General features: G+C 36.4%; 1 protein-coding gene across 3 annotated transcripts; it reads right to left on the reverse strand.

Moving 5' to 3' along the window:
- Positions 1-252: 252 nt before the first annotated feature.
- On the reverse strand, positions 253-23927 carry tmem59l (transmembrane protein 59-like). Of its 3 annotated transcripts, none has more exons than XM_065246658.2 (8): positions 23597-23927; positions 21473-21578; positions 20284-20378; positions 17438-17590; positions 5880-5988; positions 5583-5697; positions 2034-2151; positions 253-1901 (listed from the first exon to the last, which is right to left on the reverse strand). In XM_065246658.2, exons 1-8 carry the CDS (start codon positions 23759-23761, stop codon positions 1728-1730), a joined length of 1035 nt encoding a protein of 344 aa, XP_065102730.1. In that variant the 5' UTR covers positions 23762-23927; the 3' UTR covers positions 253-1727. The 3 variants fall into 3 exon arrangements, with proteins under 3 accessions (XP_065102730.1, XP_065102725.1, XP_065102739.1); XM_065246653.2 differs by having other exon boundaries at positions 253-1904; XM_065246667.2 differs by having other exon boundaries at positions 253-1886; positions 23597-23925.
- Positions 23928-24026: the final 99 nt, after the last annotated feature.

The raw sequence follows: 24026 nt of genomic DNA on the forward strand, positions 1-24026 counted from the left end.
GTTACATGCATAAATATGTAAGAGTTGCCTTTAAAGATAGGCCATATATAGCCATACTACCATATTTATATATTTAGTTTATAAAAATGTCTATTTTGCAAAGGCATTAAAAAACACATCATGTTTTAGGCTGATTATATGTATTTTCGTTTAACACATATTTTCTGTATTCAGAATTTTTTCACATTTATTGGCAAACAAAGACATCTGATGTAATCTGAATTCTCAAACAAGAAGTGTAGCCACACCAGATTAATTACATGAAAACACTTTATTCATCTGATATTGTGGATTATGTTATGTAAACGGTTCAAAAGAGAAAAAAGATATCATTGACTTTTATTTCATACAATAATGACGTTGCTTAGAACCAGGAGTAGATATTAAATGGCTTATTAAGGTACCACACCTCTTCTTAATAATAATTTATAGTCATAATTACTGAACATTTAGCAAAAACACAAAGATCACAAGCCTACAGCAGTTTGCTTTCGAAGAAAGAGATGGGACAATATATTCAATGTCTCATAGCGTACAAGCATGCACCGTGGCTTGGCTTAAAAGTGAAAAATAGCTGCACAAGACAAATAGTGCCATGAAAGCTCCTCGATTCTACAGTCTGGTTACAAAATATGTATTTGTCAAAGCCTGGCGGTACAGTAGGCAGACACAAATCATCCCATCTTAAACCCCACCCCAACACCTTTACTTTCCCTTTATGGGTCAGTTTTCCCAATAGGATGAAACAAAATCTGTAATAGGTCAGAGATATATAAGCAAGGGTTAATGCATTAGAATCATATAGCAAGCTATGTTTGTGTCTTTCTATCTTTCTTACAGTGGCACTGGGTTATCTAAATGAGACATTAAAGACAACAGACGCTATACTGAAAGTTTTGAATAAATACAGAAATAAATAAATAAATACACACCATGCTTCCTTAATGTAAATGTGGGTAGTTCAATTCGATTTTAGATGCATAAGCATATTAAAATGTCCCTACATTTCTGTACGCATATAAAAATTCAACTAAATTGAACTACAATTTAATACAATCCTAATTAAAGTTCTAATATTGATATCAATTTAAAGGATGTGGACGTCATGTCCCTTGTAAATGCTTTGTAAATGTCGTCTGGAACATCTGTTACAAACTTGATCTTTCGCTAAATGATCGCCTTTGATTTTTCTATTCACATCGAAGTAAAAATCGAAGTGTGCAATAAAGTCAGACTCTTCCTGACAGATCCCCATTGAACTCTTGTGATACTTGTTACTAAATAGGAAGATCACTTTGACTGTTTAATATTATTCGTATTGCGTTCTTTATAATCTCAATGCTGTAGAGCCTCCAGAACTTGACAAATAATCCTATACTCTTCTTTCGAGGTTTTTATAAGCGGCATTATCTATCGTCTGAGCTCCCAGTGCGATATCACAACAGCGATAAGAAAAATGCTGAGCTCAAACGTAACTACAGTTTTCGATGTATAATATATTATAGTCGACGACGCATAAGTTAGTACATTATGTAAACGAGCACCTAACACTATGATTTCATGAGGTTTGCCGATTCAGCAGGTGAAGTAGGATTTGGACAGGACGTACTTATATAACCAATATAATAAATGTCATCATGCAGGTATTTTTATTTAGAAAAATGATGTGTATTTCCTCTAAATCGATTGGTTGCTCTGAGTACGTGCCGTCATCGAAAGTACTTCCTTTAAAGCGATGTTTTGCTGAGGTCGACCTTGACTGGAAGCGGACCCGCCTCCTTGCTTTCCTCCGATTGGCTGATCGTCATGGCAATCACTGGTGTCAGGTGGTAGGGGTTGACCTTTTGGGTGTCATCCAAGAACTCCTTGTCGCCATTGATGCTTAGCTGTAAAAGCATCATCTGCTTTAAATGTCCAACAAATTGAAGTTTTGAATAAGAAAAATGATGACGAATTTTAACAAAACCCATTCATAAAAATGAAAGCGATGCTTTAATGCTCATGAACACGTCTAGCTTGTTTCTGCGGTGTACCTGATTCTTGATGTGTTGCTCGGGTGCTGTGACAAGACTGGCACAGCTCAGCCACAGCATCACCATGATGGATAGGAAAAGACACACTGCTAATATCCAGCGTGGCAGACCTGAGCGCCTGCGGGAAAAATACATTATTTTTTAGCACAGAAATTATTTTTGATATAACAATGGTCTTAGACTTTATGGGTCTGGAGTATCCGTCTCACGTGAGTGCACATCGTTTTAAACACTACATCAAGAACATTTCTCCGCTAGCACAAACTACACTATCAAAATGTTTCAAGTGATGTTTCGTAAACCTTAATAGCACATATTACTGATAGTATTATTCAAATAATTTTTGTGTAGTTTATGGGCCATTTCTAAAACAGTAGAACATAAATCTATACATACAAGTCTGCAACCAAAATGCAAAGTTTTTAAATGGATATTAACTTGATTTTGAGCACATAACCTAACTGCAACCAAAATGCAACATTAATAAAAGTAGCTAAACATTTTGTTATAGCTGGGAATTGTTTGTGCACATAATCTAACTGCAACATTGTTGAAAATTGTGAAACATTTTGTTATAGCTGGAAATTAATTTGTTTTATTGCGCACATAACTTAACTGCAACCAAAATGCAACATTAATAAAAGTAGCTAAACATTTTGTTATAGCTGGGAATTGTTTGTGCACATAATCTAACTGCAACATTGTTGAAAATTGTGAAACATTTTGTTATAGCTGGAAATTAATTTGTTTTATTGCGCACATAACCTAACTGCAACCAAAATGCAACATTAATAAAAGTAGCTAAACATTTTGTTATAGCTGGGAATTGTTTGTGCACATAATCTAACTGCAACATTGTTGAAAATTGTGAAACATTTTGTTATAGCTGGAAATTAATTTGTTTTATTGCGCACATAACCTAACTGCAACCAAAATGCAACATTAATAAAAGTAGCTAAACATTTTGTTATAGCTGGGAATTGTTTGTGCACATAATCTAACTGCAACATTGTTGAAAATTGTGAAACATTTTGTTATAGCTGGGAATTAATTTGTTTTATTGCGCACATAACCTAACTGCAACCAAAATGCAACGTTGTTAAAAGCTTTAAACCTTTTTGTGCTTATTGGGAATTAATTCGTTTTTGTGCATGTAACCTAACTGCAACCAAAATGCAACGTTGTTAAAATCTGTAAACTTATTTGTGCTTGTTGGGTATTATTTTTTGGCAAACATAACCTCACTGCATCCAAAATGCAACGTTGTTAAAAGCTGTGAAGTTTTTTGTGCTTGCTGGGTATTAATTTGTTTGTTTTTGCACACATAACCTTACTGCAAACAAAATGCAACGTTGTTAAAATCTGTAAACTTATTTGTGCTTGTTGGGTATTCATTTTTTGCAAACATAACTTTACTGCAACCAAAATGCAACGTTGTTAAAAGCTGTAAACTTTTTTGTGCTTGTTGGTTTTAATTTGTTTTTTGCACAAATAACCTTACTGCAACCAAAATGCAACGTTGTTAAAATCTGTAAACTTATTTGTGCTTGTTGGGTATTATTTTTTTGCGAACATAACCTTACTGCAACCAAAATGCAACTTTGTTAAAAGCTGTAAACCATTTTTGTGCTTGTAGGGTATTAACCTGGTTTTGTGCACATAACCTAACTGCAACCAAATGCAACATTGTTGAAAATTGTTAAAACATTTTGTTGTAGCTGGGAATTAATTTGTTTTTTACCCACATAACCTAACTGCAACCAAAATGCAACGTTGATAAAAGCTGTAAACCTTTTTGTGCTTGTTGGGTATTAATCTGATTTTGTGCACATAACCTAACTGCAACCAAAATGCAACGTTATTAAAAGCTTTAAACCTGTTTGTGCTCGTTGGGTATTATTAGTTTTTTTGCGCATAACCTAACTGCAAACAAAATGCAACGTTATTAAAAGCTTTAAACCTTTTTGTGCTTGTTGGGAATTAATTAGTTTTTGTGCATGTAACCTAACTGCAACCAAAATGCAACCTTGTTAAAAGCTGTAAACCATTTTTGTGCTTGTTGGGTATTAACCTGATTTTGTGCACATAACCTAACTGCAACCAAAATGCAACATTGTTGAAATTTGTAAAACATTTTGTTGTAGCTAGGAATTAATTTGTTTTTTTGCACACATAACCTAACTACAACCAAAATGCAAAGTTGATAAAAGCTGTAAACCATTTTTGTGCTGGTCGGGTATTCATTTGTTTTTGCGCATGTAACCTAACTGCAACCAAAATGCAATGTTATTAAAAGCTGTAAACCTTTTTGTGCTTGTTGGGTATTAATTTTTTGCGCACATAACCTAACTGCAACCAAAATGCAATGTTATTAAAAGCTGTAAACCTTTTTGTGCTTGTTGGGTATTAATTTTTTTGCGCACATAACCTAACTGCAACCAAAATGCAACATTATTAAAAGCTGTAAACTATTTTGTGCTTGTTGGGTATTAATTTTTTTGCGCATGTAACCTAACTGCAACCAAAATGCAACGTTATTAAAAGCTGTAAACCTTTTTGTGCTTGTTGGGTATTAATTTTTTTGCGCACATAACCTAACTGCAACCAAAATGCAACATTGTTAAAAGCTGTAAACCTTTTTGTGCATGTTGGGTATAATTTTTTTTTTGCACACATAACATAACTGCAACCAAAACGCAACATTGTTAAAAGCTGTAAGCTTTTTGTGCTTATTGGGTATTCATTTGTTTTTGCGCATGTAACATAACTGCAACCAAAATGTAATGTTGTTAAAACCTGTAAATCTTTTTGTGCTTGTTGGGTATTAATTTGTTTGTTTTTTGCACACATAACCTTACTGCAACCAAAATGCAACCTTGTTAAAAGCTGTAAACCGTTTGTGTTTGTTGGGTGTTCATTTGTTTTTGCGCACATAACCTACAGTAACTGCAACCTAAATGCAACGTTGTTAAAATCTGTAAACTTTTTTGTGCTTTTTTGGGTATTTATTAGTTTTTTGCACACATAACCTAACTGCAACCAAAATGCAACGTTCTTAAAAGTTGTAAACCTTTTTGTGCTTGTTGGATATTCATTTATTTTTTGCGCACATAACCTAAATGCAACCAGAATGCATCGTTGTTGACTCTTTCGCCGCCATTGATGAGATAACTCATCAATTAAGAGAAAACGCTTCCCTGCCAATGATGAGAATTTCCGGCTTTCCGCAATACCGCTATTATAGCTAAACATTTTGCGTTTCCTGGATATTAATTTTTATTTTTGTGCACATAACCTAACTGCAACAAAAATACATCATCGTTAAAAACTGTAAAACATTTTGTGCTTTCTCCACATAACGTAACTGCAACAAAAATGCAAAGTTGTTCAATGTTTTAAAAACATTTCATACTTGCTTGGTATTAGTTTGGTTTCAATGCACCTTTAAGTTAAAACTTTTTAAAATGTTTGCATTTCTAAGCAACCTAATCAATCATTTAACCGTGGCCAAATCAAAACCTTCAGCACCTTCGTTCATCCCAATCTCACCTTGACATGCAGCCCAGGAAGTCATGCTCTGCAGCTGCATCCTCAGCGTGTTGGCTGACATGCTTTCCTTTGGCTCCAGGTTTTGCCGCATTCCGCTCCCCGTGCGACCGACCACCTGCAATGATGCAGAGACAGCAATCGTGACCATCGATTTTATGACCCTCCTGCTACGGACAAACCACAGCAGCAAACAGAAGTCAAAGCTCGAGCTTCGGCCTACGACTACGCTTAAGAAAGCTATCAGAGAGAAAACCAAAGCCGTCAACGACCATCTGGCTCGAGGGCAGATACTCTTACCGGTATGCGGTCGCTGTGTGTGAGAGTTGACTTGGGGCCAGGGTTTGTCAGCCACATTGGAGCGCGGAGCTTGTAACTCAGGCAAAGAGTATTCGATCTCTGGTTGGCTCTAGGAGAATCAACAAACACAGTGTCAAAAGCAGGAAACGGCATTATGGGATTTACTCAGCAAAAGGCTTCTGAATGAGACGCCTGGGTCGGCGAGCGTTTTTGTTATGATGAAGTTTTCAACGCCGTCATGCGAAAGGATTCTCGCAAATGTTCGCCACGGTTAAACACGATGACATGGAGAACACGTTTTAAAACACGAACTAAAACTAAGCGCCAACACAGCTCCTGCTTACATCTGTATCACCGGCAGTCCAAACTGGCAGAAATTGATTCTTGTGATTGATCGTTGACAGAAGTAATACCCGACACCATACCCCCATACATTTGACACAGCTTTTCTCAATAGGATCGTGGTCCACTTTGTGATTTATAATGGGGGCCCATGAGGTCTGCAGAAAATTCTTAAATAATGGAGAAAAATTACAAGCAGGACTTTTCAGGAACAGTTTAACGTCAATATAAAACTACAGTATAAGTCATCAACTACAACTATGCATTAGTTTAGAGAATTGTAGCTGATAGACAGGTGTTCAAATACTTATTTGCAGCTGTATCATACAAATAAATAGTTAAAATCATCATACATTGTCCAAGCTTTCCACGTATACTTCCCGCGGCTAGATGCGGATTGCCGCGTTTGACACTATACAAAATACAAATGATTTCTTATTCAAATTATTACTCTACCATTTGATTTGGCGACATTTACAGTACATAAACACATTAGGATAGGTGAAGAAAAGTAGCCGATCCACCATTGCAAACACAGTTTAGAACAAACAACAAGACAACAAAGAACAGGAATCAAACATTATGGTAACAAACATGCTCCACAGCTTTCTGTTCTTGGAAGAAGTAAAATTAAAGAAGAAAAACGATATTGTGTGTGCAAATGCTGTCTATTTCCTTTGTATAATTGTTTGTAGTGGAGTGTCCTGTCTAAATATTTTCACACACATGCGCTGTTGTACGCGGACTATGCACATTGTCCACGCGGTCTAAAATTTTGGGCTGCGCGCGGACGACCGCGGACCCTCCTGATGACGAAAATGACGTCATGCCTAGTATACTTTCGGCTTAACTGGCTTTGTGGTCCAGGTTCATATGTGATATATAGACATAAAAACACACATAAATATGGGTCATAACACAATTCTGTCCCAAAACCACATGATCACCTTTTAGTTTAAAAATATATTATTATGTAAATGCCAAAATAATGCTGGGCCTTACATTAACTCCTTCCCCACCATTTACGAGTTATCTTATCAATTAAGAGAAAACATCTGCATGAAAAAAAAAACGTGTTCCTGTTCCTGTTTTTATGGTTATCTGTATTACAGTAAGTATTAGGGCTGGGCAAAAAAAAAATTGATTTTTCGATTAATCGTTTTTTAAAACGTGGTCGATTATAAATCGATTCTCAAAGAGCAGAATCGATATTTTTTCATATTTATTTCCGCAAACATTGAACGGAGGAATGAAAGCATTTTAGATTTCGCAAGCAAGACGTGTTGTGGCTTTTAATTTCTTTTTATTAATAACCCACTTGTAAACTGCTGTTCACTGGTCTTTTTTATCAATAAAGTATTTGTATTAAATCTATATCCATTGAGTTGAATCGAGAATCGAGTATAAAAACCTACCTGAGAACCGGAATCGAAAATTTAATCGAGAATCAGAATTGAATCGATTTGATAGCTTATGAATCGAAATCGAATCGATCTGGAACATCTGAATCGATACCCAGCCCTAGTAAGTATCCACTAAACGCTCTTACCCAATTTTAAAAAAAAACTGAAGAAATTTTTTTTTAATTCATTTTACACTCCGTGTATTTTTTGATAATCTTTCTGAATCTGATCTCTAACAAAATTCCTTCACAAAATGCAATTATTTCAGCTTTTTGCAAAAAAAAAAAAATTTTTTTGAAGAAAAATACCCATATTTAAGAGTTTATAAGCAGAGAAAAAAATAAAGATAGGATGAAACGTTTTCCCCCCCATTTTTTATTTTTTTGTTTGTTTTTTTATTGTTTGTTTGAAAGCAGAGGGTCTGTTCTTTCATTTGAAATATTTGTATGTTTATATGGCAGGGAATGAGTTAAAAGAGGATTCAAGGAGATTTTATCACCCATTTATAATGAAAATGTATATTTGTCCATGTTACCAATTCAACACTGTCCGCTGGTGAAACAGAGCACTATGCGGCAACTCACACAAATACTACTCGACTCAAATGGATGTTTGTATTAGTCTACGGGAATACGTGTCTCTTTCAGCTTTTGTCTTGCCTTGTATGTGTAAATTACTGTATGTTTTTGTTAAAGAATGCACCTATAGCTTTCCCTCGAGATCTTATTAAAAGAGGATTTCTGGCATCTTCTGAAACTGATTCAGCAGAGCAGATCTGTGCTAGCTCTCAGGGGAGGCTAATGTGAACTTCTGAAATGACCACAAAGAGGTTGGCAGAGGCAAGCACACATGGTTTTTCATGTCAGTGCATTAGCGGAAGAAAACCCTAAGGAAGCTTTTGAATGTCTTACTATTCCTGTATTCAGATAACTAAGATATGAATGAATACAGAGGGGCTTTATTAGCAGGGACTGTGTATTAAAAAATTGTGTATGGCTCCTATATCTGCTTGGGCACTTGGTATGCCAACACCATGTGTGTGTGTGTGTACATATTAATTACGAAACTAATTAGAATATTTTTTTTTTAGTCAATATCGCTCATTTACAGTACTGTACAAGTCTTAGGCCACCATGCCAGAATTAGATTTGTTGTTTTTGCAATATTATAGTGATCATATATAATTATTTCTCAGTCTCTTTAATAGAATACATACAGAAAATACAGGAAATGTGTGTATAGTATTAAAAACTATATAAAAATGTAAACTGATGTGTCAAGTTTTTAGGGTTAACTCCCCTTCCACTTGAGCAATAGCAGGAAACTGCAGGATCTCTTAAACCTAAATAAAATTAAACCCTAATTTCAAATTTTTAAGAAATTCGTCTTTTTAATTCATTCTGCTCAAAAACGCTCAAGATGTGTTTAATGCTAAGAGAGGTCACACTAAACACAGATGATGCCTAAAGAAGACATTTAGTCCTGAAAATTAAATTTTTTTGGTACATATTTCCTGTATTTTCTATTTGTAACTTAATAAAATAGATTAAAACATAAATATGGAAGGACATTAAAACTTTTAAAACAACAAGTCTGGTGGTGGTGGCCTAAGACTTTTGCACAGTACTGTACATAGTAAGAAAAATTTATAGACATACTTAAAGGTAAAGTAAAGGTAAATTTTTTTTGCGACATCTAGTGGTGAGATTACGAATTGCAACCAATCTTAATCTGGAAACGCATACAGTAGCTGCCACACGACAAACATGTTGTCGTCTAACGGTGGGTTCACACCAGGCGCGATTGAGGTCAAATTCACATCTACCGCGTCTAGTTTGCCGCTTGAAAATTTTGAGTTTAATCGCTTCATTCACGCGTGAAATTCACATCATGGGAGGGGCTTTTGTGACTTTGCTCGCAGTTTGTAATCACGTCACTACTAGAGCAAGCTCCTGATTGGTTAACGCGGCACGGTTTCCGCCAAAGTTCACATTTTTCAACTCGCGCGTTTCCCGCGGCAACGCTCAATTCGCGTGTCTACCACACTAAACACCTCATTCGCGCCGCAAGACCTCCAGATGTGCGTCAACGCATCTTCACATTGACTTAACATTGAAATCACTCGCGCTTGACGGTTCTACCATGGCTGGTCTGAACGCAGCATAAGACAATGTAGTGACAAAACACGATCTATTCACTGTAGATCAATTTGTCCATTTAGGGCTACTGTAGAAACATGACGGACACTTCCATGTAAGGGGACCCGCGATGTATGTAGACAAAAACGACTCATTCTTAGGTAATAAAAACAATACAGTTCATTATGTAAGGTCTTTATACACTACTGATAATATAGTTATGTATATTATATTGCATTTCTGATTCTTCTAAAAGTTACACACTGCACCTTTAACTCTTTCCCCGCCATTGACGAGATATCTCGTCAATCAAGAGAAAACGCTTCCCCGCCAATGAGGCGTTTTTACGTCTTTCCGCAATACCCCTTCCGCAACTTTTTAAACCCGGAAGTATTGCCCTATGGCAAGCTGCTGCATGTCCGTGTCTGTTTTAAAGATCGCTCTGAATGGGATCTCTATGAAAAGTCCGTCACAAAAATGGAATTATCTCTGCTTTTTGTTTATATATTTGAAGAAGAACATTTTCTGAAAGGCATTAAACTTTTGTGAAAATCATGAAAAACGCTGGCGCTGGCTGGCAACTTTTTTTAAAAAACGCTGGCTGTGAAAGAGTTAATAGCATTATGAATATAACAGTAACCCTATAGGCAATACTACCGTGCGTTCATACCAGCGAGAGCGTTAGAGTGGCCAGAACCCATTAATTTTCAATGAAAGCCAGCGGCTAGCTCATGAAGGGTGTGAGCGTCGAGAAGAGTTTAAATCGGCTTAACTTTATGTTAATTAGCTATTATGCAGTTCAGCGGCAACCAATCGGAAGGCGGAAACATTCGCTTGAGAGAATTCCAGAGAATGCACTCCATTGTCAGAGCATCCACTACATTTTTTCTATAGCGTTCTTGGCATGACAACCAGGGCGTTTTTGACGCTCTCGCCAGCGGCGTTGGGACCCAGTCTGTGAAAACCCAGCCAAGTCTGTTTTTTTACATAAAATCATCCTACAAAATGTAAAGAACATTCTGTAAAAATATATCCTTGACATCTTTACTATTGGTTGAGTAAGGTCATGTCAAAGATTGAAATGAAACTTTGATGCTCCAAATCTCAAAATTAGATAATGAGACTTTACCGTGGATTTTACAGACCTATATACATACTCAAACATACATATATACTTAAAATAAATGTACTACAACTAGTCTCAGTAATTGGCAAGCCCACTGTTTGACAACTAGTCAACCATCGTGACCCATCCCTAACTAAAAGTGGCTTTGGATCAAAGCGCCGGCCATATGCATGAACGTACAACTCGCTGTTATGTACAATCCTAATTTCCAAAGATTAAAGGCAGACATGTAAAAAACAGACATGAAGGCGTAGCATGAAATGCAACATGGTATGGACAATTTAGCTCTGCGAAAAAGCTCAACTCTCACAGTTGGTTTAATTGAAAGGGATGCTGTCAAATATATCGAGTCCAGATGTCTTCAAGGGACGAGAATCAAAGGGAGAGAAATGAACATCTGAGGAAGTTAATGTTGACTGGCCACAGACCAATGGAATCTTGCCATTAGTGAAAGCAGCCTGACGTGCATCTGTCACGCATTACTGCAGAACTCGCCAAAGGTGATCAACGCAGCTTACGGGACTGCCAAGAAGACGAGGCCGAGATTGTTGACTTAATAGTAAACAATCCCAATTCCCTTATTTGGAATTTGCTCGCTTTCTCCGAAAACCCATCTTTTCGCGTGTAGCCGCCCGTCCACGTTGAACCCGTCCGGAATTTAAACAATATGGGGAGACCTCTTTCCAAACAAAAATCCATCCCCCAATCAGTGGCTAGTCAACGTCGGAGTCGTGTTTACCCTTCAGCTCGGAGGAAATAGACTGATTCCTGTTGATTACCTCTTAGGGACTTACAAAACCCTGGACAGGGAGGACACACATTAAGCCCAGACTGCAGTTTAACTGATGTCAAATGTCGGCCTGTTACTGATGTGAAACGGATCACAGATCTGTACAGATTATAGTCCCCCAATGTTTGCAACGTGACCCCCGATCAATGTTTGGAAGAGAGTAAATTGACCCCCCAATTACACACATGTCTTTATGTTTTTAATCAGTGTCAAATAGCTGAATGGTTCCTGTTACAGAACACGCAAGCAATGGAGGTGATGTTAAACTTTTAATCATTTTTCATAACATGTGGACTGAATGCTATGTACAGTAGGGGAGAGAGGGGCACAAAGTAACACTAAAAAATATTTGAATTAGATTAACATTTTTTTACACAATCAACACACACATCTATGCTACAAATAAACACTTAAAGTTTGGTTGTGGGACCTACCATTATCGTACAATTACAACAAAAGTGACAGGAGTGCAAGCGTTACAATTTACCTCATAGGTGGGGTTCATTTTAACAAAGGGTTTGTTGTAACACCTGCTAGAAAATTTAGTTTAAACACAAATAATTCAATACAATTCTGTATATATACTAAAAGTTAATATTGTTTATATATCTGCCTATACTAGATAGATATCCACACATTCATCCATCCATGATCCTGCATCTAACCATCCTTGTATTGTGCATCAATGCATGTAAATAGATTTTTTTAAAGGACTGCACAATTAAGCCAAATTAAGACAATTTACAAAACTGATATTGTATTATATGAATAATAGTATTTACATTGTTTTCATTTCATTATCATTGTATACCTGAGGCTTAATTGTAACAGTGTGTGACAACTAACCCCACTGTATACATTTTTTTTCAATCCCAGCTATCAGTTACTAGGAGTTGCTGACATGTTTTAAAATTGTGTTATGTTTTATGTAACAAGATTTAAATAATATAAGGTTGGATTTGGTGACTTACACATCCAAACTCAGAAATAAAATAAAAAACATAAATTGAAGAAATTTACTTTCATGCCTCCAAAGCACTCCTTGTTCAATATCTTAACGGAAACACATCAAAACCTTTCACAAATTCAAAGAAGATCATCCTCTGACAGTAAGAGAAAAAGACCAAAAACACAGATTGCTCGGCCCTGTATAAATATGTAAAGTAACCATGTTACAATTAACCCTGCGTTAGTTTGTGCCCCACTCACCCCTACCCTTGGCTTTCAAAAAGCACAACTTTGTACCTAAAGAGTGCATATACAGCGGGAAAAATAATTATTTGACACATCAGCATTTTTATCAGTAAGGGGATTTCTAATTGGGTTATTGACACAAAATTTCCACCAGATGTAGCCATCAAGCCCAGAGCTCGCAAAATCGCTAGCCCGACGTCCGGGGCTATTGTGAATTACTGTCGGGCTACCAAAATGTACCTCTGCCCTGCCCGTCGGGCTATCTTGGTGAGGAAATAATATTTTAATGTTTTTGATTTGTCTCAGATTTAGTTAGGTAATTATATTGTATGTATTTCGGCGTCCTCTTGTCAGTCATTATCCTCACGTAACAAGTGAAACTGTCAGGAAATGAAGTGAAAGCATAAATAAACCCATCCTTTAATGTGCACATCTGATATGCGCGCGACCCTCTGCACGCGCTTCTCCCGGCTTCGCTCTTCACGAGCACCTGCTTGCTTTGTGCTCAGCAAGAAAGCGCAAACTCAAGTCATTTAATAAAATAGCGTCATTTCATTTTTACCTCATAGACTAACATTGTTTTAGCGTTTCTTAATTCAGTTAGTAACTTAAATATGTGAGAAGGAAAATACGTTTGAGTGATTTCCGATCGATTTGACACGTCTAGCTTATTGAGAGTATATGATTTTACAAACTGATATAGGTGACTAAACAGCAGTGGTAAGATATGTTTACCTAAAGCGAATAGAAAGTTTATTTGTCATTTCGTTTTACCTCAAAGTCTAACATTATTCTAGCGAAAATAAACGGCTATGGTAAGATCTATTAACCTAAAGGGAATTAAATGTTTATTCCTTTTTAATAAATATCTGCTTTAAGTCTTTTATATTGTGTTAAAGTCACTGGTTGTTTATATATTTTATAAAATTCCATGTTATCTAAATACAATGTGTGATGTGTTGAGATATTTTTTTTTATAAAAAATAACCTGTGTTATAATACATTCATATAATATTTCAGTAATATAAAAATTATATTATTTTAACGTTAGGGGAACGTTAAAATAACCTAAAAATAACATTAGGAGAATGTTTATTTTCCTAAAGAAAACATTCCTGGCTAACCAAAAACCTTGGAAAATAGGGGAATTTTTTAGGAACCAAATTGTTAGCTGGGGATGGGCAGGAATAGTTGGCTTACATGGAAATCCAGGATTTATCAATATTCTACATTAAACAGTGTATTTGTTTATTCGGGCTACTTATATTCATTTCAGGCTACCAAAAATTAAAGAGTAACTGCCCGAAGGGCTACCAGGGATTTAAAAATTTTGCGAGCCCTGATAGCCAAATATTGAATTCATACAAAGAAATCAGAACATTTAAGTATACAAGTTGAGTCATAATAAATAAAGTGAAATGACACAGGGAATAAGTATTGAACACATGAAGGCGCAAAATGGCATGGAAAGCCAGGAGATCACCTGAAATCTGTCAGTATTGAGAGAGAAACCCTGGCCGTTTTTCAATATGCATTGTTGTCTGTACTTTTGTTCTTGTGGACATGTAAAACGTCATCAGTCGCGGCCCAAGTACTGTTCCAAGTTCGCATCAAGCCAAGTTCACATAACATCCCCGGATGTTTTCTTAATCCACCCATTTTATCGAGGATGCATCCAAAGGCGACTTGTGCGGACTTCTGACAGCCAAGTTTCCCAGAATGTATTTCGCGTCAACGGCAATGAATTCAAAATATTCTAAACATTACTCTTTCCGTGTCATAAAATGTAGTTTTAAGAGCTGTTTAGTCGAGAATATAGCTGAATAAACTTCAAATGTGTGATCAGTTAGTAAATATAGCGCCAATATTAAAATTTACTTTTGGATATGTGAGTTCCGGTGAATCAGCGGGTGGTCAGCGGCGTATACACCAACGAAGTCCTTCTGAAATTTGCCGCGATCTCAGTGCAGCTGCTCTGCCCTCTGGTGTCTGATGGTCAAACATAAAATATTCCCTTTGGATATATCTAACTGGCATGTTTCGTCTCATCGTTTTATTTATCTTTATTATTCATATGAAGTCTTGTTATTTGTTATCCTTTTAACTGATGGTAAAGTTAACATTCATAACTTAAATCACATATATTTTTATATAATCTTAACACTGTATTAAATTACGGCGCTTTACTTTTACTGTATGTTTTTCTTGCGTTTATGCCATGTTGTATAGTTTATGTTGTATATTATAGTTAAGTAGTATTAAAATAAATGGTTTTATAATAAAATAAATAAATAAATAAATGTGCTTTCCTACTTCATTTATTTTAATAAAATAAATTTTAATAAATTATTGACACAAAATTTCCACCAGATGTAGCCATCAAGCCAAATATTGAATTCATACAAAGAAATCAGAACATTTAAGTATACAAGTTGAGTCATAATAAATAAAGTAAAATTTATTTATTAAAATAAATTTTAATACATTTATTTTAAATTCATTTTGTAATAAATACACTAAAGCTAATCATCGTATACGTGTTGCCTTAACCACATATTAGGGTTTTTGCATTTGATATATTTAGTTAAAAATACATTTAAATAAGAATAGCCATGACTGCAGGTATTGGTTAGACTGAATGACGACCTCAAGTACTCTGTTGTTCCATTTGCAATATAAGCGGACTCGTGTCCTTCCGTCCTCGAGAGTTCGTTCTTCCGAGTCTGAACTTGCAAGTCCGAACTACGAAGGACACAAGTCCGAACTTGGCGTACTTGATATTGAGAAACGGCTCCTGTCCCCTATCAGTACTAAATGATATCAGCTGCTTTAGTCCTAATTGATGGCCTCAACGGTACACAACTGTATACAAATGTGTACCTATATGGTGCATAATGCATGTAATATAAATATTAAAATATGTAGAAAAGCACACATGAAATGTCCCCACTACTTGTTAGAAAACAACATCTGTAAACACAAAAAAGAAAATGCCCTATACCCTGTCAATCATGTTGCATTTCCAGATTGCTGACTTCAGATTGGCTGACATGTCTTTAAAGGGCGGGGTTATTGAGACACATATGCCTTCAAAAAACACTCAGCATCCAAACGCTCAAGTTACAGGCAAATATTAACACTGCTGTAATTTACATTACATTAACGCATTTGGCAGATGGTTTATCTAAAGATTAGAGTGCATTAGAAGATGCATTACATTTTAATCTACATGTGTGTTCCCTGGGTTCAAACCCATGTCCTTACTGCTAACACAATGCACTAAATTATACAGGATAGCATTAACATTTGAGCAATGTACCTCATACGCTACTTTCTTATTTCCACATTTAAACATAAATAACAAGACTTCTGTAACATAAAATGAGCACAGTTTTGGGAAGAAGTATTTGAGAACATCGGACATCAATCGAACACGAATACAAAGCTGAACAGGTTGATTCAAAAGGAATTATTCAAATTGGCTACGGATCGACTGATTCACCATGCTAGGTTCCTTTTAAACGTGAAACTTGCTCTTTCGCAAGTGTAAGAATTCCTTCAGAAAAAAAACTTTCATTACTTCCTCAAGAAAATCAAACAGATTTATACATAAATCACATATTCTGTACCAGAACATAGAGCAAACCGAGAAGTCTGTAGCATCTGAAATTGGTTTTATTTTTTGCTTTGCTATTTATACGACATGCAGTGGTCCATGAAACTGTGAAAACAGCCTCATCTTTGCCAAATGCACACCCAAGCAGGTTCCTTAAAAACAATCAGACTTTTTTTGTTTAGATGCCTGAGGCGAAAACCCCATCATTAGTCATCCCTCGGAAATGATGCTACCACCAAAACCCTGGGTTTTTTCCCTCTTCTGTACAATCTCTGATCCGAGTCGATCCTTCACATGGTTGGCTGTCTGTCAGCTAACCGCTAAACACACGCTAGGCTAGCCGCAGGATGGCTGCGGAGGGCTCGCTCACGGCTGCTATTACACTAAGAACTTGTGAAAGTTCAATTTTTTTACTCTTTGGCCACATCTCTCAACCCCAAAAGGTCATTCACCAAAAAATAACGGTTTACTTGTCCTCATGTTGTTGCTTCAAGCTTGTAGCTTGCCTGCCGGTTCCTGCTATTGCTCAAGTGTAAGAGGAACTTACACTAAATACTTGACAGTTTATTGACACTTGATTCTGTTTTTAATACCACAAAATATTTCTATATGACTGTTTGTATTCTATCAAAGAGACTGAGAAATCATTTTTATATGGCCATTATATGCCATTGCAAGAAACTACAAATCTAATGGTGGCCTAATACTTTTGCACAGTACTGTATGAGGTTGTGAGTTTGTTGAAAAACATTACAGAATCATATAAACTAAACTCAATGCAAGATCCCAGAGGAACAAACAGTTTCATCTAATTTTGTATCAACTGTACCAGTCCACTTCTTTGATGTGGATGGAGAAACTCCAGCAACCTTCGTAAGACAAACCAGATCTGCATATGAGCCACTTCTGGCTTCTATTTCAAAGACAGCGGAGACAATAACATACTAACCTGGAACACAACAACCTTCCCATCATCAGCCTGCAGGTAAAAGGTCCAGGTGGAGGAAATGAAGCTCTGAGCGGAACTGACGATGTCGTTGCACCAGCTGGACAAGGCATCCATCACAGAAATGGGCTTGGGGCGGTTGGTCAGGGCCTTCAGCTATAGATCATATCGAAAGCAAATTGTTCACAGCTTGAAATGTTAGATTCAAATCAAAACACCACAACTAAGGATGGATTAGGCCATAGTCTAGGCCATAGGGTCCCCGGGCCTTTAGATGCCACAGACCTCCAACTAAGCTCATGGTGGGCTTACAAATGCAAAATGGTTGTTGTTGTTGTCACTATTGTGGTGATTTAAAGACGTCATGTACTGTATTCAGTCCTGTAATAATAATATTGAAAATATATTGATGTATTCAGTCCTGACTTTATTTCTGACGTGCAAATGTTTTTTTAGATTTGTGACGCAATCTTTTGTAATTTATATTTATTTAGCAGATGCTTAATTCAAAGCAACCTACAAACAATTTAATTAATTGTTAAACATTTAATATTAAGTTTAAATTCTCCAGAAATTACAATTCTTATTTTTTATGGAACATTGCAGCATTCATTATTATCTTTTATATCATTATATTTTTTTATTCATGTGCCGTCATAAACTTGAATCCGTCCTCTCCATCTGTGAGTTCCATTTCTGAACAAACGCCTATCTGGCTATCGTGGAAACTTTTAATTGTAAGTTAATAAATACATTTTACATTTCTTGGTAGTAAAATGGGAAGTGTTCCACATTTCATTAGTAAAAACATTGTTATGTATCTTGTAAAACATCTGTAACTGCTTTTATAACATTAAAACAACACTAATGGTGTAGTTTATTCAGGGACTACTACATAAACAATACACTTAAATAAAGCTACATGCACAAAATTAAGAGTTTTTTACATGTGCAAAGAAATCTGCGTCTGAAAGTTTCAGATAAGTGTAGATAATATTCTTTAAATGTTCATTTATTTATTAATTTGTTTGTGTGTTTATTTTATTTAAAGAAAACCTTTCAATATATATAATTTAAGTAGCCTAAATAAAAAATGAATACGTTTTGGTGCAAATTGCTGCCACTACCTGGATTGACATTTTAACACTTGCTAAGTGTGTCCCATCGGGAGAATAATTTTACATGCACGCTGGTAAAGATCCCTTCACACCCACTAGAACACTTGGGCAAAATACAGGAAATACAGCATGTAAGTATTCCAGCGATCAAGTGCAAAGACCGCAAGTGTGGTTATTTGGCCGCAGCCTATATCCAATCAATCGAAAAACACAAGCCACGCCCATTATTTTTCTTGTGTTATATTACGTTTGACTCTGAACTACGTCACAATATGGAAGTAAAGCCGATCACTTCTTCCCGTTCTTGGGGACTTTAAAGATGCAGTTCGTAACTTTAGCCTCTCTATCGCTATCTCTGTTAAAAACATAAAATTACCGGTTACTATATGTACTTATCTTCGTATGTTGACTTCACTCTAAAATTTCTTGTGAAATCGTGGCTGACGGCTCAAATTTAAAGTGATCTCGTCAATTAAGAGAAAACATTTGCATAAAAAAGTGTTTCTGAAGAATTTTTATGTTAATCTGCAATACCACAGTTACCCAATTTATAAAAAAAAACACGTTATTTACTAATTTTAAACTCTGTGTTTGTTTTGATAATCATTCTGAATCTAATCTCTAACAAAATTCCTTCACAAAAATGCAATTATTTCAACTTTTTGCTTAAAAAATATTTTTAAAGAAAAATACCCATATTTCAGAGTTTATAAGCAGAGAAAAAAATATAGATAAGATGAAACGTTTTCCCCCCATTCTGATTGTTTGTTTATTGTTTGTTTTAAAGCACAGGGTCTGTTCTTTCATTTGATATATTTGTATCTTTATATATTTTTAGAAGAAAATTTTCCTGGAAGGCATTTTGTGAAAAATGCTGGCGGGCAACTTTTCAAAAAATGTCTGGCAGGGAATGAGTGAAGATGTAAAATAAATCTTTGGTGTCCCCAGAATACGTATGTGAAGATTTAGCTCAAAATACCCCTTAATTTATTATAGCATGATAAAATTCCCACTTTGTAGGTGTGACCAAAATGTGCTGTGTCCTTTTTAATACAAATGAGCTGATCTCTGCACTAAATGGCAGTGTTGTGGTTGGATAATGCAGATTAAGGGGCATATTATCCCCTTCTGACATCATAAGGGGAGTCAAATTTAATGAGCTATTTTTTCACATGCTTGCAGAGAATGGGTTACCAAAACTAAATTACCAGGTTGATTCACATTTTCTAGGTTGATAGACGCACTGGGGACCCAATTATAGCACTTAAACATGAAAAAAGTCATTATAAGTTTATGATATGTCTCCTTTAAATAAATCATTATTATAAGCTTAGCATTGTGAATTGGAGTAAGGTGAAGAGATGGCTTTAAACTTATGTACTTAAACGTTGTTTATTTTTTTATTAAATTATAGCTTTACTAAAACTATTAAGATACTACAGACCTACATAAACTCAAATGCTGCTTCAGAGGCTCACGTTTGCAAATAATAAATTGCATTACAGCTTTGAATTGCATGAATTTTCAAGTATAAAATTAAGATATAATGTTACAGCTACAAAGTCAGAATGAATCAATTTTAAGTCACATCTGCAAAGTGTAATGTCCCCATTACGCAAGAGAAATCAAGGCCTCGTTTTCTTCAAGGGGGACCGAACAGGCCAGTACACCGGGGCCTCGCGGGACCAAAATCTGTCCTTGAGGAAACAACAAAAGTGTCAAATGTTTTACCTTCCTTCTTTTGATCTCTGGCTCAGCGGGTTGGCTGGCACACCCGGTGCTACAGGCCTCCTGCTCCAGCAGTTTGCTGTAGGCCTCCTGGCACGCTGCAAACAAACATACAGAAATGATAATACCTGTCCATCTGTGTCCAACACTCCCCACGGTCAAGCAGTCATCAATATAATCAAACATCAGATCATGCCACTTGTGCCAGAAAGCTCAGAATTGATTTTCAAGCCTAGCAGATTCCCACTGACAGCGCTGTATTGAATAGCTGTGTTTGCTATAACATCTTCAGATAAAAATGAGCGCTATAAGGCTGTCTGCACACTCGATATATGTCCTTGGGCTACCTACGCCTCATGCCGAAACATTATTGGTGTCAAATGTTTGTGTCTGCTTCTTTCAAATGTAGTGAATGCATTTTGACAAGCAATTCACTTTTGAGAGATATTTCTAAATTTGGTTTTTATATTTAATTCGAAATTCTGGAAAGATTGTACCATATGAAAAAGCTGCAATAAATGGCCCCATTGTGCAATTTCATGTCTTTCTTTTCATTTACTGACAAAAAAGCGCTAAATGAATAGTAAAGGATATGCATCAAATGTGTGATTGATTGGCTTACTGCCACAAAGAATTCTGGGAAATGTAGTTTTGTGGTGCATTCCTGTAAAGTCCTTAAAGGGGACATTTCACAAGACTTTTTTAAGATGTAAAATGAAATCTTTGGTGTCCCCAGAATACATATTTAAAGTTTTAGCTCAATATAGATAATTTATTATAGCATGTTAAAATTGCCACTTTGTAGGTGTGAGCAAAACTGTGCCATTTTTGGATGTTTCCTTTAAAATGCAAATGAGTTGATCTCTGCACTAAATGGCAGTTTTGTGGTTGGATAGTGCAGATTAAAGGGCAGTATTATCCTCTTATGACATCACAAGGGGAGACAAATTTCAATTACCTATTTTTCACATGCTGGCAGAGAATGGTTTACCAAAACTAAGTTACTGGGTTGATCTTTTCCACATTTTCTAGGTTGATACAAGCACTGCGGACCCAATTATAGCACTTAAACATAGAAAAAGTCAGATTTTCATGATATGAAAATACACGTACAAGCTCAGCAGTACCAATAATTTAAATTACAAATGCCAATTTGACTCCATCCATGTAATTTGCAGGGATGAGGTCTTACCTCCCTGGCACTCTTCCTTGCTGGTATTGATGCCTGAATTTCCATTCACAAACTGGCAGATTGAGTACAGCCGGCAGCCGCGGTGACAGGCGTTCATGATGGAGTCCTGTATAAAAAAGTCAACTTCGTAAAAGCTTAATTCAGAACAAATCGCTTTTAAAAGTGTAACACAGATTTCAAGAATCAATGAAAGTAGATGTTCAATACTTTTTTGGTTATCTTTAGAGATGAGATATATGCTGAAAATCAAAACAGAATACTTTGAACTTTTAAGATCTTATGGATATGAGATGAGGAGAGATTAAGCGAACATGGGGGAAAGTACACTGTCAGAAAAATTGTCAAAATATTTACCCCAGCTGTCACTGAGGTGGTGCCTTTTTAAAAAGTACAGCTTTGGTCCTAAAGAATATATAGATGTACCTCAAAGGTACATATTTCTACCAAATGTATACCTAATGGTACATATTAGGACTTTTCAAAGAGTATGACAGCTGGGGTACAAATTTTGACCACTTTAAAATCAAAGGCCGATGGTTCGAATCTATAAGGGTTACGACCTAAATGGTTGCAAAGATCAGTAGTGTGACCTTAAGCACATAAACCAGTGTTGCTTCAGGTGTGTCTTTGCATGCAAAGTAGCAACTGACCTTCACAAGATGTCTTTAAAGTCTTAGTCAATTCTGTCAACTGTCCTGACTGCAATATATAAATTTGATTGTCTCTAATGTATCTTTAATTGAATGGACTGAATTGAATGGTTCACTTTCAATTAAGATATTGCATTTTTTTCAATAGGACACAGGACTGAAAAATCAGAAAACAACTGCAAAATATTTATGAGCATGTTTGTGTGACTTCTTGTATTCTTGTTAATTTGTGCAGTATATCCAAATAGATGCATTATGTAACACCCAATTTACTGTATATTTCATCATTTATTGTGCTTTTCTTTATTTTTGCTGTTTTTCTTGTGTCTTTTCTGTTTGTTCAAACGTGCATTTTATGTAAAGCTATTTTGCAACAATGCAAAACTTTGAAAGGGATATATTTGAATTGAGTGGAATCAAATATAGAGTACAAAATATGTAAAGTATACATGTGGACAGTCTATAAAAACGCAATCTCGTGCACACGGTTTTTTCTTATTCATGTCTTTGACAGTATAAAAAATAAACACTGAGATTTCACGCTATTAAAGGCAAACAGCGCCGACAGATGGCTGAACCGACAATATCATATGAATGCAATAATAAAGTAATTCACGGGTGCGTTACACCAACACCTCGTGTCTGTGACGTTTAAAGCCATAATAATAATGCAACACGCCTTTATTACACTTTTTAGTTTCCTATACGACCTCTAAAGCAGAGGACTTGTGATAAGTAAGATAAACAGACAAAGACGCATTTAAACCAGAGAAATAGACCTGGTATGACGAATATGACATAACTGCAGTGAAAGGATAAGACGCCGTTTATGGTCAATGCACCGCACCTGCTAAGGTGCATCATGCATTTACACCACAAATAAAAACACACTCTATCCCACATCATGTAAATACAACAAAATTCCTTAACATTACGTAAACTAGATAAAAACCGAATGATCGCGAAACATCAACCCACGTCTGGCCACCATCAAACAATAGAGACGCGCTCGCTTGGTTGTTAACGCGCATAAATGTGTTCGTTTTGCGCATTTATAATTCAGAATGTTTCGGTTCGATTTAAACAGATCTGCGCTCCGGACACTTATGAACGGTATATTGTCCTTGTCCACATATCCAGCGCGTTATAATGTATGCGTCATAACGGATAATTCACGGCCTTATCTATGCACAAAGTACCGTTCCCATGCGGTGCCAAGAACTGGGACAGAGAAATCTATGAATCGATAAGGAATCGGCTCGGGATGCTGCAAAATAACGCTCGCGTCTTTTGCGCAGTGCCGAAGCTGCGGACGCGCACACGTTTAGAGCAGTTTAATGTCAGCTCACACGTTGCCTATATGTTTCAATTGCTTGTAGACTTTATCAAATGATGCTGAGGAGCAAATACAATCTTAGCTAAATCATTTATTCACAGGCCGTTACTGTAGAAGCATCTGGTACGTGGCACTTACTTTGGCGGGGCTTTTGTTTTTGATGGACATCTGGCATTGTTTTTTGCAGTAATTGATATCGCCCAGTTGGTTGTCAAAGAGATCGGATGATGCCGCCGCCAACGCCACCAGAATGAGAGAAACGAGCGCGGAAACGCCGCGCACCCTGCCGCCGAACTGGAGCATGTTGTTTTGCGTGATTCGGTAAGCACAGTCTCGGCGTGCACTGGCGCGTCTGCGAGGTCCGGTGCGTCTCGACCTGGCGATGCTGCTGCTGCTGCTATATCGTTGCGGGCTCCGATCTGCCTTGGCGATCTCGTGCCTTTGATGCGCCGTGTCGTCACTCTTCACATCATCACGCACGCGCTGCTGTTGTTCTTACTGGCGCGTCTGCTTCCTTTACATTGTAGTACGAAATGGTTTAGGGTTGGATGTACACACCTAAACGCCA

Source organism: Paramisgurnus dabryanus, chromosome 24 (assembly GCF_030506205.2).
Source record: "Paramisgurnus dabryanus chromosome 24, PD_genome_1.1, whole genome shotgun sequence".
Classification (NCBI taxonomy): domain Eukaryota; kingdom Metazoa; phylum Chordata; class Actinopteri; order Cypriniformes; family Cobitidae; genus Paramisgurnus; species Paramisgurnus dabryanus.

Excerpts from the sequence above, each read along its gene's own strand:
- tmem59l (XM_065246653.2), bottom strand. The coding sequence starts at position 23,761 with ATGCTCCAGTTCGGCGGCAGGGTGCGCGGCGTTTCCGCGCTCGTTTCT. Across the intron at positions 17,591-20,283 it reads CAGAGATCAAAAGAAGGAAG|CTGAAGGCCCTGACCAACCG; the intron begins GTAAAACATTTG and ends TATGATCTATAG. Across the intron at positions 1,905-2,033 it reads AGCAACACATCAAGAATCAG|CAGATGATGCTTTTACAGCT; the intron begins GTACACCGCAGA and ends GGACATTTAAAG.